Source organism: Poromitra crassiceps (assembly GCF_964638095.1).
Source record: "Poromitra crassiceps genome assembly, chromosome: 9".
Lineage (NCBI taxonomy): Eukaryota > Metazoa > Chordata > Actinopteri > Beryciformes > Melamphaidae > Poromitra > Poromitra crassiceps.
The window spans coordinates 17524621-17551262 of record NC_139630.1 but is presented as its reverse complement, the minus strand read 5'-3'; the positions used below and the strand labels follow the sequence as shown (position 1 = coordinate 17551262).

Here is a 26642-nt window from a genome sequence, read left to right as displayed (position 1 = left end):
TCAGGCCACTCACTGAACAGCAGGCCAGGCGCCGCCTACTGGTGGTTTTATTACTTTATTCAGGGTTAAAGTGGGTGCATCTCATTGTAAAATTGGACTCGGCCCAAATTGGGCTTCAAACGGCCCAAATCTGGCTTCAACCGGCCCAAATCTGGCTTCAACTGGCCCAAATCTGGCTTCAAACGACCCAAATTGGGCTTCAAACGGCCCAACTCTGGCTTCAAATGGCCCAAATTTGGCTTCAAACGGCCCAAATTTTTCGACGCCGGCACGCGCGTTGGCCCGTATCGACCTGGCCTGCTTGGTATCTAATGCCCGGCCTGAATTATGATCCCAGTAGATATAGTAAATATACTGTATGAATAAGTATTCGGTTTTAAGATTGCAGTTGTGTATTTTGCGGGGGGGGGGGGGGGGGGGGACACACCACAAAACAATTACGCTTAGGGCACCCAAATGGCCAGCAGCGGCCCTGCTCCAGATAGCACTACACCTCTGGTTGCCACACGTGGTCCTTGGCCGAATTTGCCCTTGTTTAGTTTAGAGTAGGGGCTTGGCTCGGCTCCGCGCTTGCCTCTGCGCCATCCATGCTCTGCGCCCGCCGCGAACGCGCACCAAATCAGCATCGAAGTGCTGAACATGGCGGACTCCCTGCCGTCCAGGTCCGTGTTAAAAGTTTGCCTGCCCGTCTGTCTCCTCAACAACAGCGAGGTGGACCAGCTCAGAAAGTCCAAGGAGATCGACAAATGCCTTTCCAGGGAGAAAACCTACTTGCAGCGGCTAGTGAAGGTCCTTGTGCTGGGCGGCAGCGGGAGCGGAAAGAGGACTTTCATGAGACAGATGATGCTCATTCACGGCACGGACTTCCAGCAGCAATACAGAGAGGACTTCAGACCCACTATTTACAGCAATGTGATCAAAGGTACGTTCACCAGCTACTGTGTCATCATTGAAATGGATCACACGATTGTTTGTGGTGTTTATGCAATTTACGCAGCGATGCTGCCTGTCCTGACCCTGGCTGCAGCTTGCCTGCCTTCCCCTCGAAAAACACAGAGACAGCTCCGCTCGCTGTGAGCACCTGTCAGGGTGTGTTCAAACTGTAAAACGGTGTGCACCATTTGCTATATGCACCATTTGCTACGGTTGCCAAGTTGTTTCCTCCACGATTCAAAGCACCGCTGTTTCCGTTTGAATACTGGTCAGCAGTGTTGGGGGTAACTCATTACAAAAGTAACACATTACATGTAATATATTACTTTTAGCAGTAACTCAGTAATATAACTTATTACAAATAGGATTTCAGTTACTTTGTCAAGTAATTCAAGTTACAAATTGAGTATCTTTTTTTTTAATCAAAGCACATTTAAATAACATTTATAATTTTAGATTGTTTACACTGACTTCAAGGCGGTTGACATTTTTTTGGATGTTCCGGGGCGGCGATGTCATTCTCCTGCTGCTGTTATTTTGGTGAAAGTAATGCAAAAGTAGTGTAATAAGTAACGAGTTACTCTACACAGACAGTAATAATGTAAAGTAACTTATTACTTTCAAATGAAAGTAACTAGTAATATGTAGTATATTTTGAAAAGTAACTTGCCCAACACTGCTGGTCAGTCAGTGGTTCTCAACCTATGGTACGGGTACCCCACGGGACTCAGCTCCCTCTCATACTCGAGGCTGAGGGCTGAACCAGCTGTCTCTTTGCCTGTCTGTGGCATAGGCGTGTAACCAATCAGATAGTGCTGAGGGCGGGACACTGAGCAAGTCTACAGAGGCAGACAGGAAAGGCTTCTGCATCAGAGTCAAAGTAGCAAATAATTGTATTATTAACAGAGTTTATTTATATATAATAAAATAATTATAATAATTACTACATTTATTTGTTTTTTATTTATTTTTAAATTCATATTCTTGTTTCTATGTATACCATGATAGAGACAGTCCGCATGTCTGGGAACGCCCACAGAATGTTAAACGGCTGGCGCGCGAGTGGGGTAAAACCGCCCATATATCTCATGGGCTGACTCACCAAAAGACGGTGCTGCGGCTCTAAACTACAGGTTTGGGGGTTCTAGAGCAGAACACAAGACGTCTGCTCAGATGTGCGTTTACTGCGGTGGTTAAATCCCCGATCGTGTCTGCCTTGGCTGGGCTATCAGCTAAATTCTAACTTTGCTGAATGGATAGAATGGGGGTTTTTAACTTTTTACCCCACCCTGACCACGCCTCCAGCCAGGCTGAGCCAGCTAAACCAGCGTCTATGACGAGACGGGGCCTCAACCTATGATGAGAACATCTGCACTGTTTGTATAGCCTATTTAAGTAGCACATTTGAAAATTAATTAAAACAAATTGCTGATCCGAAAAATTATCCAATCTGTGAGTTTTGTGATCTGTTGCACTCCTAGTGGTCTAAATACATGAAACTGGAATTGTCCCCCTTTTTATTTCATAGATAATAAGATTGGATATTTTAATGATATATTGACTGCCAAACTGAAAAGTGGAAATGTCCCCGATTTTCATTTAAGAAATCTGCTCACCTTAAGCTAATGGCTGCTACAATTCCACAAGTAATCAAGTTCGAAAGAGTCAACTTTGCTCCGGTAGAAAGTGCTCTTAGATCGTTGTGTCTTAGATCGTTAATGATCAGAATGGCTCCACGATCTGCCTTTCCAGACAGATCGTTAGAATCGTGCTACATGCAGTGCACAGTCCATCAGTTGCATTTCTATGTCTGAAAGACGACTCCAAAGTCCCCCCCCCCTTCACAACACAGAGGATTTAGATTGTTTAATTGTTTAAATGGTTTGATTTGTGTTGTGAACACAGACACACACACACACGTAACGTAACAGGCTGGCATCTTGAACCAGTTAATTAATAATAATAATTAGCCGACGTCAGCGGCCAGCGTCGCGTTGCCTCCACAGTTCAGACTTTATTTTTCGGTTATCGCTGCCTGCTTGTACTTGTAGCTGACGAGAGAGAGGCGTGCTGTTCGGTGATAGCAGTTGCGTTGCTGTGGGAAGAAACCCAGTCCAGTGATGGAGTTGCAGTAACGTTACCTTGATGAGCAGCAGTGCTTTGATGTTTGCATCATTTAATCCTTAATGCCGCCTCTCTCATCTTCAAGATATTGAATGTTTTGCATCAACACAACCTGCATTTAGCTTGTTCCGGTCTGTCTTGGTCTGTTGCAGTTGTCCATGACATGATGTGTAGCGGCATGCAGCCTATTTCTCCATTAACCCATTGATACCTGATGCAGCATTTGTGTGTATATCCCTCATTTGTGTGTGTATCCCTTTAAGACCGCGAACCGTGTCACGCGGTTTTTTCCTTCTTGGAATCACATTTTTCCGATGACACGGACAGCACATGAACGCATGATAAGTGTGTGTTTCTCTTTCCCCTACAGTGTTGCCAGATACAGCTGCTGTTTCCAGCTATTCCACACTATTCAAAAAACGGCAAAATGCACACAAAACCGTCCAAGCAACTGGCGGCCTATGGCAACAAGCGACTATCTCCGCCCACTCAAGCCCAAAGCCGCCACCCCCCCCCCGCACAATACACCCCAAAACAGCTTAATTGGCGGGAGCAGGGATTCCGTTAGCCGGTATGTGTTGCCGTGGGCCGGCAAATTAAAAGGTCACCGGCTCAAGTGGCCGGCTGAAAATACGCCAGATAAATAAATTCCTTATATAAAATAGCCTAATATTGTGTGACCTATAGCCTAAGTGATGTTGCCAATAAGCTACGACTTAAATAGAAATTTATTACATCATATGTTTTCCGCCCCCTGTATGTTGAGTGTTGGTGAAAAAGAAAAATATAGCAGACGCTTTCTTTACTGTAGAGCGCCGTTTAAAAGCCGCACAAGGAGCATCAGTCCCGCCGGCCAGCGCTGGACCCGCTGTGAGGAAACACACAGGAGGAAACCGAAATGTCAAAACAGACATCCCTTGCTAGGCCAGTCCTTTTTTTAATCGAGATCATGCAACAAGTAGCCTACTTCAGCCGAGGCCAGCAAGACGGCAGGGAATAAACAGAAGCGTGCCTGCCGCCGTCAAAAGCGAAAGCGACCCGGCGTAGGCTGTCAATTTAGCGGAGGTAAAAAGCCTTTTTACCTACGTCGGCCGAATCAATCAATCAATCAATGGCTCGTGCTTGTTGCCCGACGCTCGTATGATGAGGAGATGAATCAAAATACTTACCACAAATAAAGCCACATGGGAGCCGAGAACGAGTGCAGGAGAGCTGACGCAGGTGCCGCCAGGTGTGGAGTGGGAGAGATAAGGTGCGTAGCCTATTGCTGGAGATTCAAGTTGTGCGCTGTCTGCACTCTGCACTGACACATTACTTTTAGCTAACGCTACGTTTTTTCATCAAGGCAATGTCCAGAAGATATGGGTTCATGAGTGTCTGCAAATGCAGATAGATAGGCTATAGGAGCATGCATGCATCTTGTCTGTTTCAATAACGAAAGCGTCCTTACCGAGAACGACGTGCCGACCAATTCAATATTCTTGCTGCGAAATCGGCCTCTTGATGACAACACTGGAATAAATATGATCGACTATAGAGGCTATAAAGAATAGACTATAGAGAAATAAATTGATTTGTTTATTTAGGAAACAATTATTTTATAACATCCTTTTTTTAATAGTGGCCGGTAAATATTCGATAGGGCCGGAATTTTGGAACGTTACCGGCTGCACTGGCCGTCTGGGAAAATGTCTAGCGGAATCCCTGGGCGGGAGGCCGCCCAATCTGGCAACACCGCTTATAATGTTGTCCCTCCGCTCCATCTCCTCCTCAGGTATACGTGTGCTGGTTGATGCCCGGCAGAAGCTGAACATCCCGTGGGGTTGCCAGGATAATGATAACCATGGGCAGAAGCTGATGGCGTTCGACACGCGGTCGGCCATGATGGCTCATGGCCAGGTGGAGACGTCCATCTTCCTGCAGTACCTGCCCGCCATCAAAGCCCTGTGGGCTGACTCTGGGATACAGGATGCCTACGACCGTCGCAGGGAGTTTCAGCTGGTAAGTGGCCCTTCATACACACACTTTCACACACAAGCTCTGAAATGATATCCACATTTACCACCTGTAATTCCAAGTACGACAACCGTTCAATTCATTTTCAACAAGCCGGAGCTAATTTTTTCCCAGAGTTGTTTCAAATGCAGGGATGTTGGAAGTCGGAAATCTCAGAGTTGAAACTTCCGAGTTCCAAGTTGTTTTGAACGCCAAGGAGCCACATAGAAATGCACACGACAAAGGTGTTTTCAGTGCTCATAGTGACTTCATCAATCCACCAGTCATTATAAAGCATTATAAGCCATTATCCACTAGCAGGTAATGGCCCAGTCTGTAGACACTCTTCCATCAGCGTCTGGAAGAGTGTTGGTGAGTGTTTGCAGCTCTGCAACATCATTTGCATTGAAACGGGGTTGCCACGGGTCTGGAAGGTACTTGAAAGTGCTTGGATTTAAGAAAAAATAATCAACAGGGCTTAAAATTCGGCGTGGGATTGCGAGAATCGTGCATATTTTTGCCAATTCCCGCAGATTTGTAATTTATAATGCGGGAGAAGTCCCGCAATTGTTTGCGCACCAATGTCTACAATGTTAAGCCGACAGAGCGGAACAAACGTTTGCTGCATACGGACGAGTGGTCGCCGTGTCGGACACATTTAGAGGGCGGACCGTTAGCTCAACGTTACCTCAGGCAGCAGTGTAGCCAGGCCCGTAGCTACCATTGAGGACACCGAGGTCATGACCTCGGTATTTTCCACACCAATTTCTTTTTTTTCTTTTTTTTAAGAAAAATAGCCCCAGTCCCCAGATCTATTCATCTGTCATTGATGTTTTAATGCGACAGTTGATCGGAAATGCAACAATTTGCTTCCTCTCTGTGTCCTAAAGAAGAGAGATAACTCACAACATTCAGATTTTGCATTGAGGCTAGATTGGGGCTAGACTTTGGGGACAGTTCTATTGAAGTGAATGGGTAAGTAACTCCCCTGTAAGTGATGTTTGTGTAGATGGGCCATTATATTTAATTGAGCAGTATTCTGCCATGTGACCTGTATACAGAATATAAATTATATTACGGTATATGGGGAGACATTTATTTTTTGTATAATTTTAAAGCAACAGCACAGTAAATAGGATATTAATCTAACATGATGTCTGTAGTTCTTTATAGATCTAGCCTCTTCATTTTGCTCTCAAAGTGCACCAGATTGAAGCATTTTACTTTAAAATTGACACAATTTTCTATCCGGGGGGGCACAGCCCACCCTGGGCACCCCACGCCGCGCTAAAATGACCTCGGTAGTTCTCAAACCCTGGCTACGGGCCTGAGTGTAGCCGGCCCGCTCGGCAAGCAGCATATTTGTTGTCGCGCATTCAAAGCACTTCATACTCCCAGAGCTGGCGTAATCCATAAAAACCCTCATGTTGTACCCGAAATGAAACGTCCAGGTTTTGTGTCTGTCGGTGGCTATAGAACAGCCGGCTAACGTTACAGTGGCTAACCGTTAAATTGCGTGTGGGGTAAGTCCCTCTATAAACCTTAATATCTGTGTCGTTTCACCTTTGATTGAAAAACGCTTCCACCTGATTAAAGAAAACGCGTGCTTTTATGTAATGCATAAAACATCAGTCAACATCACATCATGTATTTTCTTTAATCAGGTGGAAACAGACAGATAGCCTAATGGTTTATAGTGGGACAAACTTCCCATGCCTGCCTGCCCATTCACTTCAATAGAACTCTCCCCAATGCCAAATCTGTTACAGCTTTGCCAGTAACATGACAGTAAGAAAGGCAGATGTAGTGAGCAAAGATGGATGGTTTAACTAATATTCCAGAGCTCTGACCTAACCAAATCTAACTGACATCACTATTGTGAACACAAAACAAAGAACTTCTGAATATAATATGATGAGTGTTTTATTAAAGTGTATCACTCAATACAAAAAATAAAGGCTTTGATAGAACCTAAAGCGTATGGCTCCTAGTCTGCAGATAAAACACATTGACAAAAGCCATAGTAATTTAGACTCAGGTGTGCATAAACTACAGGTTAAGAACTTCCTTTTTTAAATACAAAAATGAAAAATGTGAAATTATTGCTTATCGGACATGAGAAGCAGATATTTGTCGGTTATAGTATCGGCTGAAAAAAGTCTATAGATCCCCCCCAAAATCTATAAATCCCCCATATCTAAAGAGCAGATTTTGCAAAGTGAATTTTAAGCCCTGATCAAAGTATTCGATTTGGATTTATATTAAAGTATATTAAAAGTGCTTGGATTTAGTCTACTGGAATCTCTGAGTTTGAGCCTTGTGCACTATAATCTCAAAGTCCACCTAGGTTAGGATACCATTTATATGTCATCAGTAGTGCTGGGCCAAGCTTGATACACTGTCACTATCACTCTGCACGTAGGCTACAAGCATACAATGTTCTGCTGATGGCGGTGCTGTCCTTGGCTGTTGTGTTCTCGCGTAGGCGTTCTTAGCTCAAATATGCGGCTGGTCACCTACGTAATCTGCAGTGGCTACATTTTTCTCTCTCTCTGCTTCCACTGTTTCCCATTCATTAATACATTCATGGCGCACCGCCACAACGCACTGATGAGCCACATCAGAATTTGACAGAGTATTTTTCCCCTCGCAAAACTCCACATTGGCCTGCCCCGCTGTCTCTCTCTCTGTCTCTCTCTGTCTCTCTCTCTCTCTCTGTCTCTCTCTTGTCTCTCACTCTCACTCTGTCTCTCTCTGTGTCTCACTCTCACTCTCTCTCTCTCACTCTTTCTCTCTCTCTCTCTCTCTCTCTATCTCACACACACACTCCCACAGGACAGCAGAGTGATTGAGTGATATCAGGTCAATCAGTATGTCGTTTTCAAGACACGTGATCGATTAAATGCATCGTCATTCGTTGAGCTGCACGTGGGGGAGGCGGCCGCATCTACTCAGAAAGTCCACAACCAGGAAATCACACATCACAGCGAGAAGCGCCGGTCTGCTTCGTCCACCTCGGCGAGTCGGCAGTGGCCGACAGACTGCTTCGACAAAACAGCCTGAGAGTCTGGGGAGCAGGGCTGTGTGTTTAACTAGGTTAAACATCAGGGCTGCATATTTAACCAGGTGAAATGTATATAAAGTGTGCATTATATAAACAATAACATATACTGTATGTACACTCTGCAGTGACATGTCTTCTGTGAGAGAGAGCTCAAGAAGGGTGGGGGCCGGTGGTGTGCGATTCTGCCAGCTCAGCAGTTATGTGACTCATTTTCTAGATATCATACAATGCTTCTGTTATAAGTCTTGATGAGAAAACTACTCCCGTCTTCATGTTTACAGATCGCACGTCCACCTGCAAGGTCAACACACGTCATTGCACACGCAGCGCTGTGGGAATAACCATTCTTATGAGACAGTCTTTATTCTATGCTAGATATCAACAGCTTTTTTTGGTGGGAACTGCAGAGGATGATTACATAATTCGGTACTTTTCTCACACTAACTGTTCTCAGCAAAGCCAGGGATAACCCCATCAACTCCATTGCACATGGGCACATGGGCAGCCTCTAAACATCAACACTAAGCACATGAGCTGTATGCAAACATATATGATCACCCTATTGATTAGAATATGGGCCGTCTGTAAATAGGGCTGGGCGATATATCGAATATACTCGATGTATCGCGACTTGTGCCCCGTGAGATGTAGAAATGACTATATCGCGAACATTCGAGTATAATTGTCACGCATTGTTTATAACTTAAGTCGCCGGCATGACTCGCTTCACATTTCCTCTTGTCAGCTATCCCTCTCAAGGGAGAGCTCAAGTCACACTCAAAAGGGAGGGGGAATCACATGGATACGTCAAACGCGTCAAACCGCGTCAGACACACCCATCCTTAACCTATGTGCGATTTGAAATCACGCGTCCGCACCAACCCAAGCAGCTGGCGAAACATGGCCGCCTCCAGTGTGCTGTTGACAGTTTCAAATTATAACAAAACAACCACTATTGCAATTTGCAATACATGTTCCGCAAGGTTTCTGAGATTAGGGGAAAGTCTGAGCTGGCGCTAAACCAAACGTGGGGAGGAGGCAGCGGATTTGTTTGGCGTTAACGTTAGCTGTTGTGGTCGGGGCTAACGTTAGCTAGCTGGTTAGCCTACCTAGCCTACCTCACCACAAGCTTGTTGTGACCAAAATCCCCGCATTTAAAGCACTTCATACTCCCAGAGCTGGCGTAAACCATAGAGAACCTCATGCATTACTCAAAATGAAACGTCCAGGATTTGTGTCTCCAAAAGCAACTAACGCTAACGTTACATGCAAGGTAACGTGAAGCTAACGTAGCTAGCTGCAGGGCAGTCATGATCTATAAGGAAGACGAATGCGCACATTTAGCCTACATAAAAGTCAACATCACATACGTGTATTTTCTTTAATCTAGACTAGAGGCATCATTTTTCAGTCAAAAGTGAAACGACACAGATATGATGGCGTATAGTGAGGCTTTCCATGCCTCACTATAGAACTGGCCCCAATGCAAAATTCAGACAGCTTATATGTTGCCGTCATGCCAATAAGAGTCTAAATTAAAAAATTTATGTTTTATCTGCAGACTAAGCAGCTAGGCTTTCGATTCTATAAAAGCCATTATTTTTTGTATTGACTATTGAGTGATACACTTTACTAAAACAATCATATTATATCAGAAGTGTTGTTTGTGTTCACAGTGATGTCAGATTTGCTTAGGTCAGAGCTATGGAATATTAAATCATCCATCTTTGCTCACTACATCTGCCCTTTCTTTCTTCTTCTTTTTTACCCCAGGTGTGCATAAAATACAGGTTAAGAACTTATGGAAAAGTCATGGAAATCCATTGGTCAAAATGTGTATGAACCCTGAAGGGTTAAATTGAGCATTTATGAGAGATTTCAAAAATATCGAGATATATGCTCCCATCGCGATATAGCCGAAAAACATCGCAATATTCTGTAGAGGCCATATCGCCCAGCCCTATCTGTAAATATCAATACTACATAAGTGTAACCGTTCAAGTGAATTTATGTCATATTCATGGTAAACACGAGCCCTCTTGCACGCAGCAACACACACAGTTTTAATGTTAGTTTTAGTAGCGTAGAGTGAGCATTGATAAGAAGCGACAACTAGTCCATTGTTCCATTGCAACAGCGCACAAGAGACCGGCCATTTTGGGGCGCAACAAGCCTCTATTGTCCCGTAACCGTTGTTTTCTGCGCCACAATGGCCGCGCTGCTGTTGTAAATGGTCGCTTCTTTCCTTCTATACTCTTCGTTACTGTTCGACAACAATACACACATCAGAACGCGATACTAAAACACACGTTCAACCAGAAACAAGACATAACGATAGTTAGGGATCATGATTAAACTCACCTAGGACTAGGTGAGGAAAAGCCAGAGGTGTTCTGCACTTCCTGCATCAGTAAATGTTGTTAGTGTTGTCTACAAGTGTGTCTTTTTGTTGTCTGGATTCTGTCGGTCTTGTGAATAAAATCTGTGGTTCCTCCTTGTTGTCAGATGAAGTGGCCGGACTGCACTCGTCTCGCAGATAAAGTTTCAATCATTTTAATCCACACAGACTGTCCTCAGTGGCTCTCCATGTTGTCACTTGTAAACAGAGCTTTGCACCCCGCCCCCATGTAACACGCTGGATTCTATTGATGTGGCTCATTGGCCGAAACTCGGAACAATAGCAGACATTAAGCCAGTGAAACGCTGCATGCAAATGAATACCAGCCGTGTCCAGCGAGAAGTAATTTCTCTCTCAGGGTCAGTTTTTATCTTACAAAATATACCTATTTACTGCTTCTAAAATGACTCCATTTTATGTGGAATGGATAGTCCATCCTCTTCTTTGTGTACTAATAGAAAAAAACGAAAAACAACTTTTTTCACAAAACAACCTTTCACCTCAAATTGCGAGATTTCAACCTGGCGAGATTGTACTGAAAAAACCAGGACGTGTCACATATTTGGAATGTTCTCATCCGAAAAAATATTAAAACTTTATAACAGTTTGTGGGTTTTTTTGCTTGAAAACAGCTATGGTAGGCGTCATCTACTTCCGTGTCTAAAACCGGAAAGACGATAACAAAATGACGTCATGCAGAAGCGTCCTTGTATGGGCAAAGAATAAGGTGAATAATAATGATGCACGTGATCACGATGCTCTATTTCAAATGCCATCTCAAACACCATTGGAGGATCCTCTCATAAAAGGGCTCAGTGTAGCGACCATGTCAGTAATGATTGATTATCATCCCAGTGATGATGATCACTACCTGTTTAGAGAGAAATTTGTTAAAGAACAAATGTGATCACTAAAGGCTTAAATGTACTTATGCGTCCGCCTTGACTTGGAGCCTTGCCGGCAGCAACTAGACCTATATACTCGAACGTCAACTTGACGAGGGGTCACAGGGGTGTCCCCAGAAAAATGAGTAAATTGTGTGATTTCACTAGGATTTCAGAGACTAGACGTTAGCCCAGGGAGAGAATGTAGTCATAGCTTTCACTCTCTCCTGTTATCTCCCATCTACATTATATTATACTCGCGCTGTTCGCGTCAGCTGCGTCCAGTCACATTTTCGAGGAGCTGCATGCAGGCTGCGCCGGCAGGCTTGCCGACCGCGGTGCACCCCTCGGCGCATTTGTCGAGAGGTTTGACGCGGAAGTATGTAAAGCCTTTCAGAGTTGTCCTGTTAGTGGCCATTTTGCTTTTCCCTTGCTGCTCTTGTTGGGGAAGAGCGAACTCATCCTCTGCCAGTAAATACACCTCATTGTGTTTGGACCATGCCCCTGACTTGCAATTAGCATGAAAAACGCATGTACACAGGCTGAGGCCACACATGGCTCCTCTCTGCTCCAAATAGTACAAAGTTCAAGCAAAGTGTGTCTTTAACTCATTGAGTGCCAGCCACTTTTGGAGAACGGACGCTCCCAGTGCCAGAGTTTCAGAGCGTTTTCAGTGATTTCTCGAGGCCCACAGAATATTGTGTGATATTACTATGTAAACACCGAACACGCACAAAGAACGATGAGACTCTATTGTATCAGCAGCAAAAAAAAGTTTATTGATATCATTTTCCGTTCTTTAGTTATCAGCCGGAGAAGATAGGTCAAAAACAGAAAAAATTGGGGTTTCCATCTAGAAGCTGAGATATTGAGCCTTTTGTGAAATATAGCATTTCAAGCACATGACTGACTCTGAAGGTAATATTTTCTGATGTGACACCTCAAAAATAATTTACTTCAATAAAACAGTGAAAACAAAGGAATTTTGTTTGGCAAAATAATATTTTTTAGCTGCAACCAGCAGCGCTGGCCCCTGCGTGCGCAGACCCTACACCTTCTTGCTGGTCTTGATTTACTGCTGGTGGGCATCAGATAGCTTGTTTGCCTGTCTCTGTCAATCGAGCCTGCTGTGTGGGTGTTGTGTGTTGTACGCTGCCCTGCGTGCCCCACCCCCCTCCTCCTCCTCCTTCTTGGGAGTGTCTCTGCGCGACTCTGAGTGTCGCTGCGTTTGCTCTCGCTCTGCTTTTGCTCTCTGCACCCCCCGCTTTTTCACAGCCTGTCGCCGGCTCCCAGCTGAGAATAATGTAACTTTTCAGAAAGAGGCTGGTGTCGGCAACTAAATCATATGGAGGGACTATCGCAGCGGACACGGATGGGGCTCAATTGTGGTGTCAGCAGATTGACTGCTGTTCACAGGCACAGCTAACGTTATGCTTCATGCATATCGATGCGATTTCCGTTTCCTCATGACTTCTTCTCTCTTTTCTCCTGGCCTTTCTCTAATCTGGAGAGCACTGTCGCCACCTAATGGGTCCCTAAAATAGCTTTTACACATTCAACAGCCACCATACTTTCACAGGAGATAGATCTGGCTTTGATCCACGTCCCACCGTCAAAAAACGCAATTGACGACTTTAGTCGTCTTTGGCACTCAACGTTACTAAAGCAATTGACGACTAAAGTCGTCATTGGCACTCAATGAGTTAAAGTCGAGCTGAACCCAAAAATGACTTTTCTTTTCTTTTAGTTCATATACCTGGGTATGCAGTGCACCTATTTAATAATGTATGCAAAACAAATCACAAATTTTTTTCACACTTTTTCACATCAAAAGTTCATTTTTCAAGATTTCATTCATAACAGTACCGGTAATCTACAGTTTGCTGACGTCATAGTACTATGGAACTTCTACCCCATTTCAACCAATCATATCACGACATGGCAGCTGTCAATCAAATCTTCATTTCCGGATAATTTTCTCATCCAAATGAAGGAGAAAATGGCACCTAGTGCCTGTCATCTGACAGAATTTCTAGCCCATAAACTAACTACTAACTTGGCCAATTGTATGGAACATACTAAATAAATCAAACGGTAATGTCTGAGAATGCAAAAAAATGTAACTGGCTCATTAAAACTCGCATTCCATGAATATTGTATTTACCGCAATAGCGATAATGGCGCATGCCTGAGAGACTGGTTGTCAGAGGTTGCCCCTCGGAGATTCCAGGCTGGCGGGCAGCACCCATGCATCGGATTGTCCGCTCGTTCCACACAGAAGTAGCTGGCTGCCTGGTACTCGGCGGATCCCACTCGCGTAGCATGGCAACACGCTGAATCCCACTCGATTTGGGGGTGGAACACGCCAGGATTGGCCAATGCCAAAGCCAGTCCCCAGAATTGTCCAATCAAATCATCGACATGCTACTATGACCCGCCTCTCAACCTGTCATCTCTGACAAGTTATGTTTTCAGTCTGAAACGGACTCCGACCCACGCACCGAACGGGTTCAGTTCGACTTTAAAATCAAGCATACTCCCTAGAATCCATTCTCTACAAAGAGAGCTTTAAGGATCTACTGGAGGCCACTGTGTGCTAAGCCGAATATAGCAGAATAAAGTGTATAACATTATGTAGTTTTATATTGCAATAACACACAAAGGCAAATCTAAGACAAAAAAGGTCACATTTATTAATGAACTTGAAATTCAACTTCCCAAATATTACAGTGATAGTGAACTTTCAATTTACAGTACTTCTCAATTAACAGTCAGTGACCATGGGAACTTTAATAAAACAAGTAAAGTATTTCTCTTAAGTATTTCTCACAGGGTTCATACACATTTTTCCCAATGGATTTCCATGACTTCAAAACAAATGTCCATGTCCAAACATTTTGTAAAGTCTACATGTGTATACATGAAAAAGTGAGTGAGTTATAACATTCTACTTTAAAATGTCCAGAGATGGGAAGTAACGAAGTACAAATACTTCGTTACTGTACTTAAGTAGATTTTTCGAGTATCTGTACTTTACTTGAGTATTTAATTTTCTGACGACTTTTTTTACTTTTACTCGTTACATTTTAACACAAGTATCTGTACTTTTACTTGTGTACATTTTCAAAACAGGTTCGTTACTTTTGTTTAAATGCACGAGAATGTAATTTAAAAACGAGTAGAAACGGGAGAACGGAGCAGAAGTAATAGACGAGTTTCCCAGCGCTGCTGATAAAAGCTCATTCCAGCTCCGCCAATAGTATGACTTGGCACTCCTCCGGGGCGTGGACAAAGAAGCACAAAGAAGAGAAACACGGATTTTCTCTGAGGGGAGACACACGCAGACATTAGGAGCCGTGCAGACAGCCAGCACTTATTAGCGCTCGTCTTTTTGCAAATCATTCTCTATAAATACGCGCTTAGCGCGCATCTCTTTCAAGAAGCATTTCATCGCGTTTAAAAGCTGGTGGTGTTTTTTTTAGCGCAGCGCTCTGGGCGCTGAAAGCTGAGGAAAGTTTAACAGGAAAAATGCCCTGCTCCTCTTCACTCCTCCCACCTCGAGTCTTCTCCCAGGAGAGGAGGATTTTCATCTCGCTGCTTCCAGAGTTGCCAATAATCTGGCGTTTCCAAGCGTATGGAGTTGTTCTAACACATACATTCAGTTTGTGCACTGTCAACATTCAGCTAATATGGAATATGGTGGTGTTCTAACACCAGAGACAGTTCTGTCTTAATAATAAACCTTGAATTTGTGAATGTGATCAACCTGTGGACATTCAGTTCCTTATCCATTAGGTATCAGTATCATATCAGTCTCGAGTATTGTGATTCTGCACTTTGTAAGGGACACCTTGTATCCAGCAGTTAAACTTGTCTAACTATTTGCACATTCATATATCATGGAAATATTAATGAGGGAGGACTAGATATGATTTTAATGGGTTTTTTGTGTGTGGAAAAACCATAGCACACTATTTAAAGTAGAGTTTTAAGATGTGTAAAACATTTGTAGGGGATCTTTTATCCTCAAATTATATTCTATGATGTGAGGTTCAGTCATTCAGAAAGATACGGTAGAAATACTTTTACTTATACTCGTTGGGTACATTTCAGAGCCTGTACTTTTTTACTTTTACTTGAGTAAAATAATTTAATCAGTACTTCTACTTTTACCAGAGTAGTTTTTTACACAAGTAACTGTACTTCTACTCAAGTACAGAATGTCAGTACTTTTCCCATCTCTGAAAATGTCACTAGCCTACACTTTAATGCAGCCTTTAAAACCAGGAAAAGACATTATGCCATATCTATGGGCTGATATATGTGCCACCTCAAATTGAATTTGAATTGCTCTTTTTGAATTCGAAATTTTTCATTTTGAATTTGAATTGCTCTTTTTGAATTCGAAATTTTTCATTTTGAAATTGAATTGCTCTATTTGAATTCGAATTTTTTTATTTTGAAATTGAATTGCTCTATTTGAATTTGAATTGCTCTATTTGAATTAGAATTTTTTCATTTTGAAATTGAATTGCTTTTATATTTTGAAATTTTTATTTTTTAATGTGAGTTGAAAAACTGAATCTGAATAGCATAATTTTAAACTGAATTTATTTGCTTTGAAATTATTCAGTTTCCACATTCCTATTTCAAAATTCAATTCAAAATTTTCAGAATCTTGTGTTCAAAAATTTCAACATGTGTGTGCGCCATCCGGGTCCTTCAAGGAGGAAGAGGAGGAAGGAGGAAGAGCAATCGAGCGCTGATTGACCTAACTCCTTTTTGGCCGAGGCACCACACACCCACTCCCGCTAGAACTATTTGGTCTTGTTGTATTCAGGTTCGCTACAATCATAGAAGACCACTTTGAGTTGAACAAGGATGTTTATACAGTATATATCATTGAACAGTACATGACAGCGAATCTCGTGAACCCGGAACTGATCCTCCCCCGACCCCGTGACATCATCAACAGGTCAACATCATGTACTGAGATTACACCTTACACCACAGGTCTTTGCTCCCGCGGATGTATTAAATTAGCCGCCCGCCAGTCTTTCCATTGTCTGCTCATCATCATGGACGAGAGGACACCAACCACGGTAAATACCAACTGGTTACCATGTATTTTCACCGGCATAACGTAACGTAGCTACACCAGCTGAGCTTGTTTCTGTGGCGCTTAGCCTAGTTGGCTAACTAGGCTAACTGCCACAGAAACAAGCTACGGATTGATGTGTGATTTCCAGGTAAGAATAAACGCACAATGTTGAGCATTTACATTACATGTTATTCACAGGTATATGCCACACTATATATTATCTCAGAAACTAGCGTAATTGTGTTTGGTAAGATAAAGACATTTGATAAATGAATGAATTTTCCTTGTAGGCTGTAGCTAGAACAGTATGTTGCTATAGCTAGCGAGGTGGAGGTAACGTTAACGTTAGCTAGATTAGGCTACGGTAGCATTATCGATCTAATGAATTCTAGCCGTAAACATTTCAGAAGCTAGGTTAGCAACGCTGGCCACACATGTAACATACAGTAACTACTATGTTTTCTCTTATTAGAGATTCCAAGAAGAGAGAACATTGCCTCTGGCGATGACTAACTGTGACGGTGGGATGGGGAACAGGACAACTGCTAGCTGTGTCTATCACGGACCCAAACCTGCAGACTGCAGCAGATACCCGCAGATTTGGAGAGATGTTCTGCAACCACCATACTCTTGTGTCTCCATGCTACTACACATCATTTTGCTCCTTGTGTGGGATGAAGACCCGTCGTTGACGTTGGGGAAGACAGCTTTTATGTTGTAGCCACTTTGAGTCCAGTTTTTGTTGATGTGAGTAATGTTCAGATAGAGGGATGCTATTTACTATCTAGCTGCTGTCACTATGCATTATCAAATACCTACATAAATCAAATCCAGTCAAGAACATAGGGTCTGCATGGGAAAATATGTAATTTAAAAATGGAAAGCATGTAGGAACCCTGCCAATCATCTTGCATATTGATATTTGTGGCTGTGAAGAACAGTCTTAATCTATACAGTGATATGCAGGCTATCATTAAATTTTATAAAACATGTACAGTACTTGTTAGTAGTTTCATGTTTGGTTTTACCTGTAATAAATAAGGATATTTATATATGTGCCTTTTATTTACCATCACAGCATAAATGACAATGCATAACCCCTCCTAATGTGATGTCAGAAAATCTAAGTAATTATGCATGACATTACATTTCAGGGCATAGAATATTTTTTTATTCCAAAATAACAGATGTGGGACACAATCAATTAACTATTCATACTGTTTGCAACAGTAACATTTACAGTGCTGAATAATGGAGTTGCATGAATATGAGTGTGCACTGATGATGTGGCCTGCAAAGATGGGTTAGTGTTAGTGACCGGCAGCATTTAATTTAGAAATGTTATAGTGGAACCTACATAGAAAGAAGTTTTACCTGGGCACTTCACAGACTGCCTGGAGTAAAGACATATGGAGCACTCTTTTCTGTCTGCACGTTTATTAATAGGGGCTGAGTGACATTTTGACAGGTAATCTTCTTCTAGTCTTCTTCAGAGTCAAAAATACTTCAATGTTAGACTTTTTTAAATGTTAGTTGTACAAAATCCCCCCACCAGTTCAGCCCCACCTAACCAGCCACACCTGGGGCCCTGATTGAGCTGCACATGGGCTCAATAAAGGGTGGTTGATTGGGTGAAGCTCAGTAGGCCATGTATGCTGTTGAGAGGAGGCTGCTCTGCTCTGTTCTTCCCAATTGATTGTCCATGTGCAGATGCATCGTTTGAAGTGTTAGTTTATTATAGTTAGTTCCTTTGAATATTGATTGAGTATTTGATTTGAATTAGATTTATTATATTACTTTACAGTTTAATTTGTTTTCCCTTGTTTGATCAAATCCTTTGTTAATACCTTGTTTGTCTTTTAGGCCAAATCATCTGTCCACATGATTTTCCATCATTAATCAAGGGATTTGGTTTGTAAATAAAAACCCTGGCATTAGTTCCTCTGAATCCTCATTCCACCTGGATGTCTCACTTGCTGAGGCTACACCTGTAACCTCCACCTTTACAGTTTAACACAGTGTTAGTGTCAGAGGTATGCACCTTGCTGCTACAAACTGAACATTTTCTAGTTGGAAAAAATAAGATTACTATATACTATAATTAATTGGGCTATATTTCATATGCTACATTTCAAAAGACAATCTGTGACGACATGTTTCCTGTCACACCTAGCCCTCATTCGCAGCTTGACAGAAAACGTTGTTCAGGCTCTGGAGATCTGGGATGTACTGGTAGTCCTTTATCAATGCTCTCCAAAACACATCCTACAGGAGAACATGCAACTGTTATTCTTTGCAATTCTTTTAAAAATCAATGCTAAAACATTTTAGGTTAAAATATTGACACGAGTAACTGGTGAGCTGCAGATGATGTAAACGTTTGTAATAAATGTTATCTCTTCTACTTCAACCTCTGTCTAGTCTGGTCAATTATAGGACAAGATACACTTAGCCTACTGTAACACAGTCTTGGGGTTTGTCTTCCTTGTCTAGAATGGACACAAGGCCACTACTGCAACAGCAGCCTTATGTGCAGGGTGAGAATCTAGCACTGCAGCTAAATGCTGGTGAAATACTAAAGTGGCTGGTAGATTTAAGATGCAAAATAATTAATTTCCCACTCTAGTAACGTCCAACATGGTGTTAGCTGTAGCCTAACACCAGCAAAGAGACAACTTGTGTGATGACAATTCATTTAACACTAGCCGGTTGCCAATATTGACTGCATCAAAGATGTAGCAAAGTAGTATTACTATTACTATTAAAACGATTATGAATTATATTCGCTAAACATTATCTCAACAGACTTACCAGCGGCTTCGTTCTGTGATGCGTTTGTTATGGTTTGTTCACACTTCCTATACGTCCTGTTTGCGGGAATATCATTGGCTGATTCAAGTCATGTGACGCTAAAACGAGCATTTGATTGGTTTTTGCGATAGCACTGCCATAACGTTTCCCTGATCTAATAAGTTACGTTTTCATTAAACTGCGTTCGATTTGAGGCTGCCAACAAACGGAATCGTGTTCAGAAGAATTTTATTTAGTTCATATGAAAAAAGCATCTAACCTCAAAATGGGGATCGATCATCTCAAAAACGAAAGCAGATAGCAGCCTTCGGCCCCTCACCTAAAAAGGAGTTCGGTCAATCTGCGCTCGATTGCTCTTCCTCCTTCCTCCTCTTCCTCCTTGAAGGACCCGGATGGCGCACACACATGTTGAAATTTTTGAACACAAGATTCTGAAAATTTTGAATTGAATTTTGAAATAGGAATGTGGAAACTGAATAATTTCAAAGCAAATAAATTCAGTTTAAAATTATGCTATTCAGATTCAGTTTTTCAACTCACATTAAAAAATACAAATTTCAAAATATAAAAGCAATTCACTTTCAAAATGAAAAAATTCGAATTCAAATAGAGCAATTCAAATTCAAATAGAGCAATTCAATTTCAAAATAAAAAAATTCGAATTCAAATAGAGCAATTCAATTTCAAAATGAAAAATTTCGAATTCAAAAAGAGCAATTCAAATTCAAAATGAAAAATTTCGAATTCAAGTTGAGCAATTCGAATTCAATTTGAGGTGGCACATATATCAGCCCATACATATCACCATATTACCATATCCAGCATCTAAGACCATCTAGTCTCATAGCACAATATTGATATAAAATCGATATATTACCCACCCCTAAGCCTAATATTGAGCGCCAGAATCAACATCCCAATGATGCAATTTGCAGAAAAACACCATCATTTAATTGTAAAGCTTTTACATGGTATATCACCAGCCAATATGGCTCATTTACATTAACCACTCCCAAACCATTTCAGCTGTCAGTCTCTGTCAGATGGGTTGTGTGCACTCCACAACCCAGTGACAAAAACAAAACAAAAAAACACTTATCTTAAAGTGTAACTAACCCCCAAAACACTTTTTTCAGCTTTTAACCAATATATATGACTTTGGGGGTGATGTGTGAAGAATTCTGGTCAGAATGTCCACATTTTACACCAAACTGTTGCCATTTTACCATTTGTATCATTTTTCAGCAGCATATCTGGCATAAGCGCCCTCTAAAGGTCGAACACTGCTTTTTTTTTTTTCTCAAATGAATGGGATATTTGGTACAACCTGACGTCAGGTTGTCCCCAAAGACTGTAGGATTTCAAGATAATTACTCCCCTACCCCCCCTGTACCCTTTCGGCTCCTCAGAACTCCAAGCCTATTCCTATTGAAGTTTGCTCTTAAAATACTGAACCAAACGTCGTCAAAGTTGGCACATGTCTTAATTATAGTTAGTTTCCCGCTGAATGTGTCACTACTTTATTAATATCTTACCTGGATAAGCTCGAATGATGATGTATATATTATCAGTCCGAGTTGGAAGCAGCTGTCTCCAGCCCAGGCAGGCGGGAGCGGGCGGGAGAGAGTCGTACTGTAACCTCATGCACTAGCACCAAGCTCCGGGGGCGCGCGCCTCCATGTTGACTCGTGTGTGTTTTGCTGCGCGGATTGGGTTTGACCGTTTGATCAAGCAAGTAGCTCCTGTGCTCTTAAAATACTGAACACCACGTTGTCATATTTGACATATGTCTTCATTGTAGACAGTTTATCGCTGAATGTGTCATTACATTATAAATATCTTACCTGAATAAGCTCAAGTGCTGATAGAGGATTATCACACCGAGTCTGCAGCCCTTTCTGCCGGCCAGGCAGCAGCTCGTAGGCACCCTGCCTTTTAGAGCACGAGCACGAGCTGCCTGAGCACACTGCTGTGTGCTCAGGCAGCGGGGACGCGCGGGCGGAGCTCTTCACATGGAGGTCTGATGACACTGCCCTGCGCTGCAGTAACTTTTAACAAGAATCACGAAAAGCCCCAAAACGCAAATTAAAAACGGATTTCATTGCGCGGTTTATCGCTAGTTGTACGAGGGAATGACGTGGAGAAATCTCGCATTGTGTTACCCCAGAGCGGGGGGTTTCTCCTATTGTGCGGTGCGCTGCTGTAACGAGCCCATGTCACTTTGCTCTCGTAACGTAGTTTGACACCTGCCATAGAGATACATGCAGAAAAATAATTAAATTTCTAGTTCGCCACTGAATTACCAAATTGATATAACTTTCAACCATTTTCAGATTTTCTGTTTCCATACAGGCCACCAGCGTTGGCTAGTTGTTGATATTTATAAAGATATTGCCCCTATCAAATAAATTATTTTTGAGGCAGTAGGCAAACTGTAATGGCGTCGATTTCCGAAAAAAAATCTTGACTTGAACACAGCCAAAGAGTCTAGTATAGACAAGAGTATATGTCATTTCTTGGTTTTTTCCATAGGTATTTTCAAATCACTGTTCTGATACATATCTGGGGGGTTAGTCCCCCTTTAAGTTAGTGGTTCTCAAAGTGCCAGGGGTCCTTGAGGGTCTCCAGGGGTCCCCAGCAATATATATATATATATATATATATATATATATATATATATATATATATATATATATATATGCTTTAATTTAGACAATAGCGGTACCACCATTTTGACGTGAAAACGTCTCCTGGCCAATGAGAGCAACAACAAAGATAGGCCAAAATGGCTTCTCTGTGTGCTTACAACAGATTAAATGTCACTTCTTATTTTAAGTCATTTGCTAACGTTAGCCAGAGAGTCATCCACAAACTTTGTTTGGCGATAAACACACAACACAGACAGACAGACAAACAGACAGACGGACGGACAGACATACACACACGCACGCACAGACATGTTGTTAGATATGAAACACACCCCAACAAGGTCATCTCACGGGTAACACTAACATTACAGTTGTCAGGTGGCAATGAGGCATTCCTTGTGAATTCTGCGCATCCTCCATGTTGTGTCAGGAAAGTGGCCCGGCAGTACTCGCAAATAAAGTTTAAAAACGTTAATCTGCACAGACGCCTTTCAGCATTCGTCAGTGAATTCCTCAATGTTGTCCTCCAGGGTTAATCAGGGAGCTAGCTGCGTTAGCTAAAGCAGTCAGACCATGTCAGAGAGACGACAGTCCCTGGCAGGGGGAGGAGCTAAAGCAGTCAGACCATGTCAGAGAGACGACAGTCCCTGGGAGTGGGAGGAGGAAACAGGATCTCGTGGCTACTCCGATGTAAACAAAAGCCGAATAGCCAATCGAAACTCTGTATGCAAATACAAGAGTGAGCCTTTGTTGGCCTTGTTTCCAGGTACTAAAACAACTTGAGTTTTATTTAACAAGATTAACGTATTTAATGACCCCAAAATGGTAAGCTATGGTGTACTATTGTAAAAAATGAAAAAACATTTTTTTTCAAGAAATAGACTTTAGATCCCGCTAGAGGAAAACTGAAACACCCGAGTTGCAGTCCCTAACGCCAGGAAGTGTCACATATTCCCAGCTTTAGGCAGACATGCTGGGCTCTTAAGGGCGGGACATACTCCACGCACGCTTCCAACCACGAGGGTCATGTGGCCAATATAACGTCATGGCGGTGGGGGCGAGGCCACCGCAGCCGTAAACGCGTGTCGCCAGATTTTTCTAGCAGCGCGCCGCACAGCTCTGCTCCGCTTTGCAGGGAGACAATAGATCCATGGGAGAGACAGGGAGATAAGACATGCCAACTTTTGAAAGAGACTAACATCGAGGAAAACGCACATATTCCCTCTGGGTCTGGCAGCGGGTGCTCTTCCCCGGTTCTTCAGAAGCAACAGATTTCTTCTGATTGATTATAGGTCTTTAAAATGACTGGATCTGATGAATTGTATAGAATTAACATACTGTATAAACCCCCCCTCCCCCCTTCTCCTCTCTCTCTCCCCGCTCTTTCTGCAGGGCAACTCAATGAAGTATTTCTTGGATAATGTGGATAGGCTTGGCGAGCCGGTAAGTTTTTTTGTTTTGCTTAGACTGATTCTTATATTCAGTCATGTAGATGCTACATTTAATATTGTATCATGTCTAGACATTCCAGAGACTTTGGTGTGACAAACCAAACCACCCAGATTGTTGTTGTCATTTTGGCAAAGAAGCCCTTTCATCAACGGACCACTTTCACCACGAGAACAGTGGCAACGGCGTTACCTCTGCCTTGCCCTGTGCTAATGCCTTAGCACACTGTGTGTATGTGTAGTTACCTCTGCCTTGCCCTGTGCTAATGCCTTAGCACACTGTGTGTATGTGTAGTTACCTCTGCCTTGCCCTGTGCTAATGCCTTAGCACACTGTGTGTATGTGTAGTTACCTCTGCCTTGCCCTGTGCTAATGCCTTAGCACACTGTGTGTATGTGTAGTTACCTCTGCCTTGCCCTGTGCTAATGCCTCAGCACACTGTGTGTATGTGTAGTTACCTCTGCCTTGCCCTGTGCTAATGCCTTAGCACACTGTGTGTATGTGTAGTTACCTCTGCCTTGCCCTGTGCTAATGCCTTAGCACACTGTGTGTATGTGTAGTTACGTCTGCCTTGCCCTGTGCTAATGCCTTAGCACACTGTGTGTATGTGTAGTTACCTCTGCCTTGCCCTGTGCTAATGCCTTAGCACACTGTGTGTATGTGTAGTTACCTCTGCCTTGCCCTGTGCTAATGCCTTAGCACACTGTGTGTATGTGTAGTTACCTCTGCCTTGCCCTGTGCTAATGCCTCAGCACACTGTGTGTATGTGTAGTTAGTTACCTCTGCCTTGCCCTGTGTTAATGCCTCAGCACACTGTGTGTATGTGTAGTTACCTCTGCCTTGCCCTGTGCTAATGCCTTAGCACACTGTGTGTATGTGTAGTTACCTCTGCCTTGCCCTGTGTTAATGCCTCAGCACACTGTGTGTATGTGTAGTAGATGCCTCAGCACACTGTGTGTATGTGTAGTAGATGCCTCAGCACACTGTGTGTATGTGTAGTAGATGCCTCAGCACACTGTGTGTATGTGTAGTAGATGCCTTAGCACACTGTGTGTATGTGTAGTAGATGCCTTAGCACACTGTGTGTATGTGTAGTAGATTTTACACGCAACCATGTGGAAGTTAAGCCCTATTCCAACTGGATTCATTTTGCTGCGGGCGGTCCTGTAATGTGGTTCTTATGTGCTGTGTGGTAACTCCAGAGGACTGTTCATTCATTAAGACATATGTTAAAACAGTCTTTTCCAAAGACTGGGTTGCAACCCACAGGTGGGTCACAGGCTTGTCATCATTGGAGGCAATCTCAAAGCAGAGAGATATCGAGATGAGATTCTGCAACCAGTGGCAATCCCATATCTCCACAGTCTGGGAGTGAACTCCATCCTCCAAGATGACAACGCTCGCCCCCACAGAGCGGGGTTTATCAGAGACTACCTCCAGAATTTGGGAGTAGAGAGAATGGAATGGCCTGCCAACAGTCCTGACATCAACCCAATTGAACATTTGTGGGATCAGCTTGGGCGTGCTGTTCATGCTAGAGTGACCAACACAACCACGTTGGCTGACTTGCGACAAATCCTGTTTGATGAGTGGAATGCCATCCCACAGCAGTGTGTGACCAGGCTGGTAACCTGCATGAGGAAGAGAGACCTCTGCCCGCGTTCCACGGGATACCCGATTCAGCTGCTGATAGGAGGTCCCTGGACATACTCCGAGAGGAGGTTACCGCGCTGCTCGCCAAAAGGGCGATACGCTCGGTCCTCAAGGCGGAGAAACGATCGGGGTTCTATCACAGGTACTTTGCCGTACCCAAGAAGGACGGTTCCATGCGTCCGATTCTGGACCTTCTGCGCCTCAACAGGATGCTGAGGAACTTCCCGTTCCTTATGCTTTTCCTCCCCTGCCTTTTCAATGCGTTGAGGCTGGGGGATTTCTTTACTTCCGTGGATCTGAAAGATGCGTTCTTTCATGTCCCCGTGGTTCAGAGGCACAGCAAATACCTGAGGTTCTTTTTCCTGGGAAAAGCTTACGAGTTCTGCATCCTGCCGTTCGGCCTGTCCTTGAGCCCACGGACCTTCACCGCGTGTGTGGACACAGCCCTGGCTCCCCTCCGCGTGAGTGGGATTCGCGTCTTCCTCTATCTCGATGACGCTCTCATAGTGGCGGATTCAAGGGTCCGCACCATGGAGCACACCAGGGCGGTGACAGATCACCTGCAGACCCTGGGGCTTTTGGTGAACTTGCAGAAGAGTTGCCTCGTCCCAGCGCAGGTTGCGACCTTCCTGGGGCTCGAGCTGTACTCGCGGGCACAGCCAGGGACCGTTATCACAGGATTCCTCTGACGTATCCAGCGGGCGTTGGTCAGGTGGGCGGACCCCCGTTACCTCCCGAGAGGCACTCGGTTGGGCCCTGTCCCGCTCAGGTTGGTCATCGCACCGACGCCTGCCTCTGGGGGTGGGGCGCGGTGTGCGGAGGCTCAGGAGCTTCGCCACATAAACGTGCTAGAGCTAGAGGGGATTTGCCTGGCTCTGCTTCACTTCTACGGCTGATACATGGGCGCCATGTTCTGATCCGTTCGGACAATACGGCATCGATCGCCCACCTGAACAAACAGGTCTGCGGCGCTGAACAAGTTAGCGGCAGGGATTCACCTGTGGGCGTATCCTTTCGCTGTTGGCGGTTCATGTGCCAAGCCGGCTGAATTTCGGGGCCGACCTGCTGTCTCGGGGCAACCCGCGTCAGAGAGAGTGGTGCTTCATGACTTGTGATTATTACAAATGTATTGTTTTTCTAATTGTTTTTCTAACTGCTTCTTTACAATTAGATCCTTGCTTCTACTGGTGAGGCATATTGTGTTTTTGTAAAATGTTTTATTCAATAATTGATTGTACTTCCGGCATGATTGTATATAGCCGTCATTTTTGCCTGACACAGCACAACGCTGAGGAACCTGACACAGCACAACGCTGAGGAACCTGACACAGCACAACGCTGAGGAACCTGACACAGCACAACGCTGAGGAACCTGACACAGCACAACGCTGAGGAACCTGACACAGCACAACGCTGAGGAACCTGACACAGCACAACGCTGAGGAATCTGACACAGCACAACGCTGAGGAACCTGACACAGCACAACGCTGAGGAACCTGACACAGCACAACGCTGAGGAACCTGACACAGCACAACGCTGAGGAACCTGACACAGCACAACGCTGAGGAACCTGACACAGCA

The 26642-nt window shown here is 43.6% G+C and overlaps 1 protein-coding gene across 1 annotated transcript in view; it reads left to right on the top strand.

Annotated features, from left to right (window-relative positions):
- Nucleotides 1–639: 639 nt before the first annotated feature.
- LOC310782136 (guanine nucleotide-binding protein subunit alpha-13-like) overlaps nt 640–26642 on the top strand; it is a gene marked incomplete at both ends in the record, with an annotated part of 34563 nt that continues 8560 nt past the window's right edge. Inside the window, 3 exons of the mRNA XM_083642828.1 lie at nt 640–922; nt 4832–5058; nt 23351–23401. Coding sequence (XP_083498954.1) covers nt 640–922; nt 4832–5058; nt 23351–23401 — 561 coding nt within the window. The remainder of the gene's footprint in view (nt 923–4831; nt 5059–23350; nt 23402–26642) is intronic.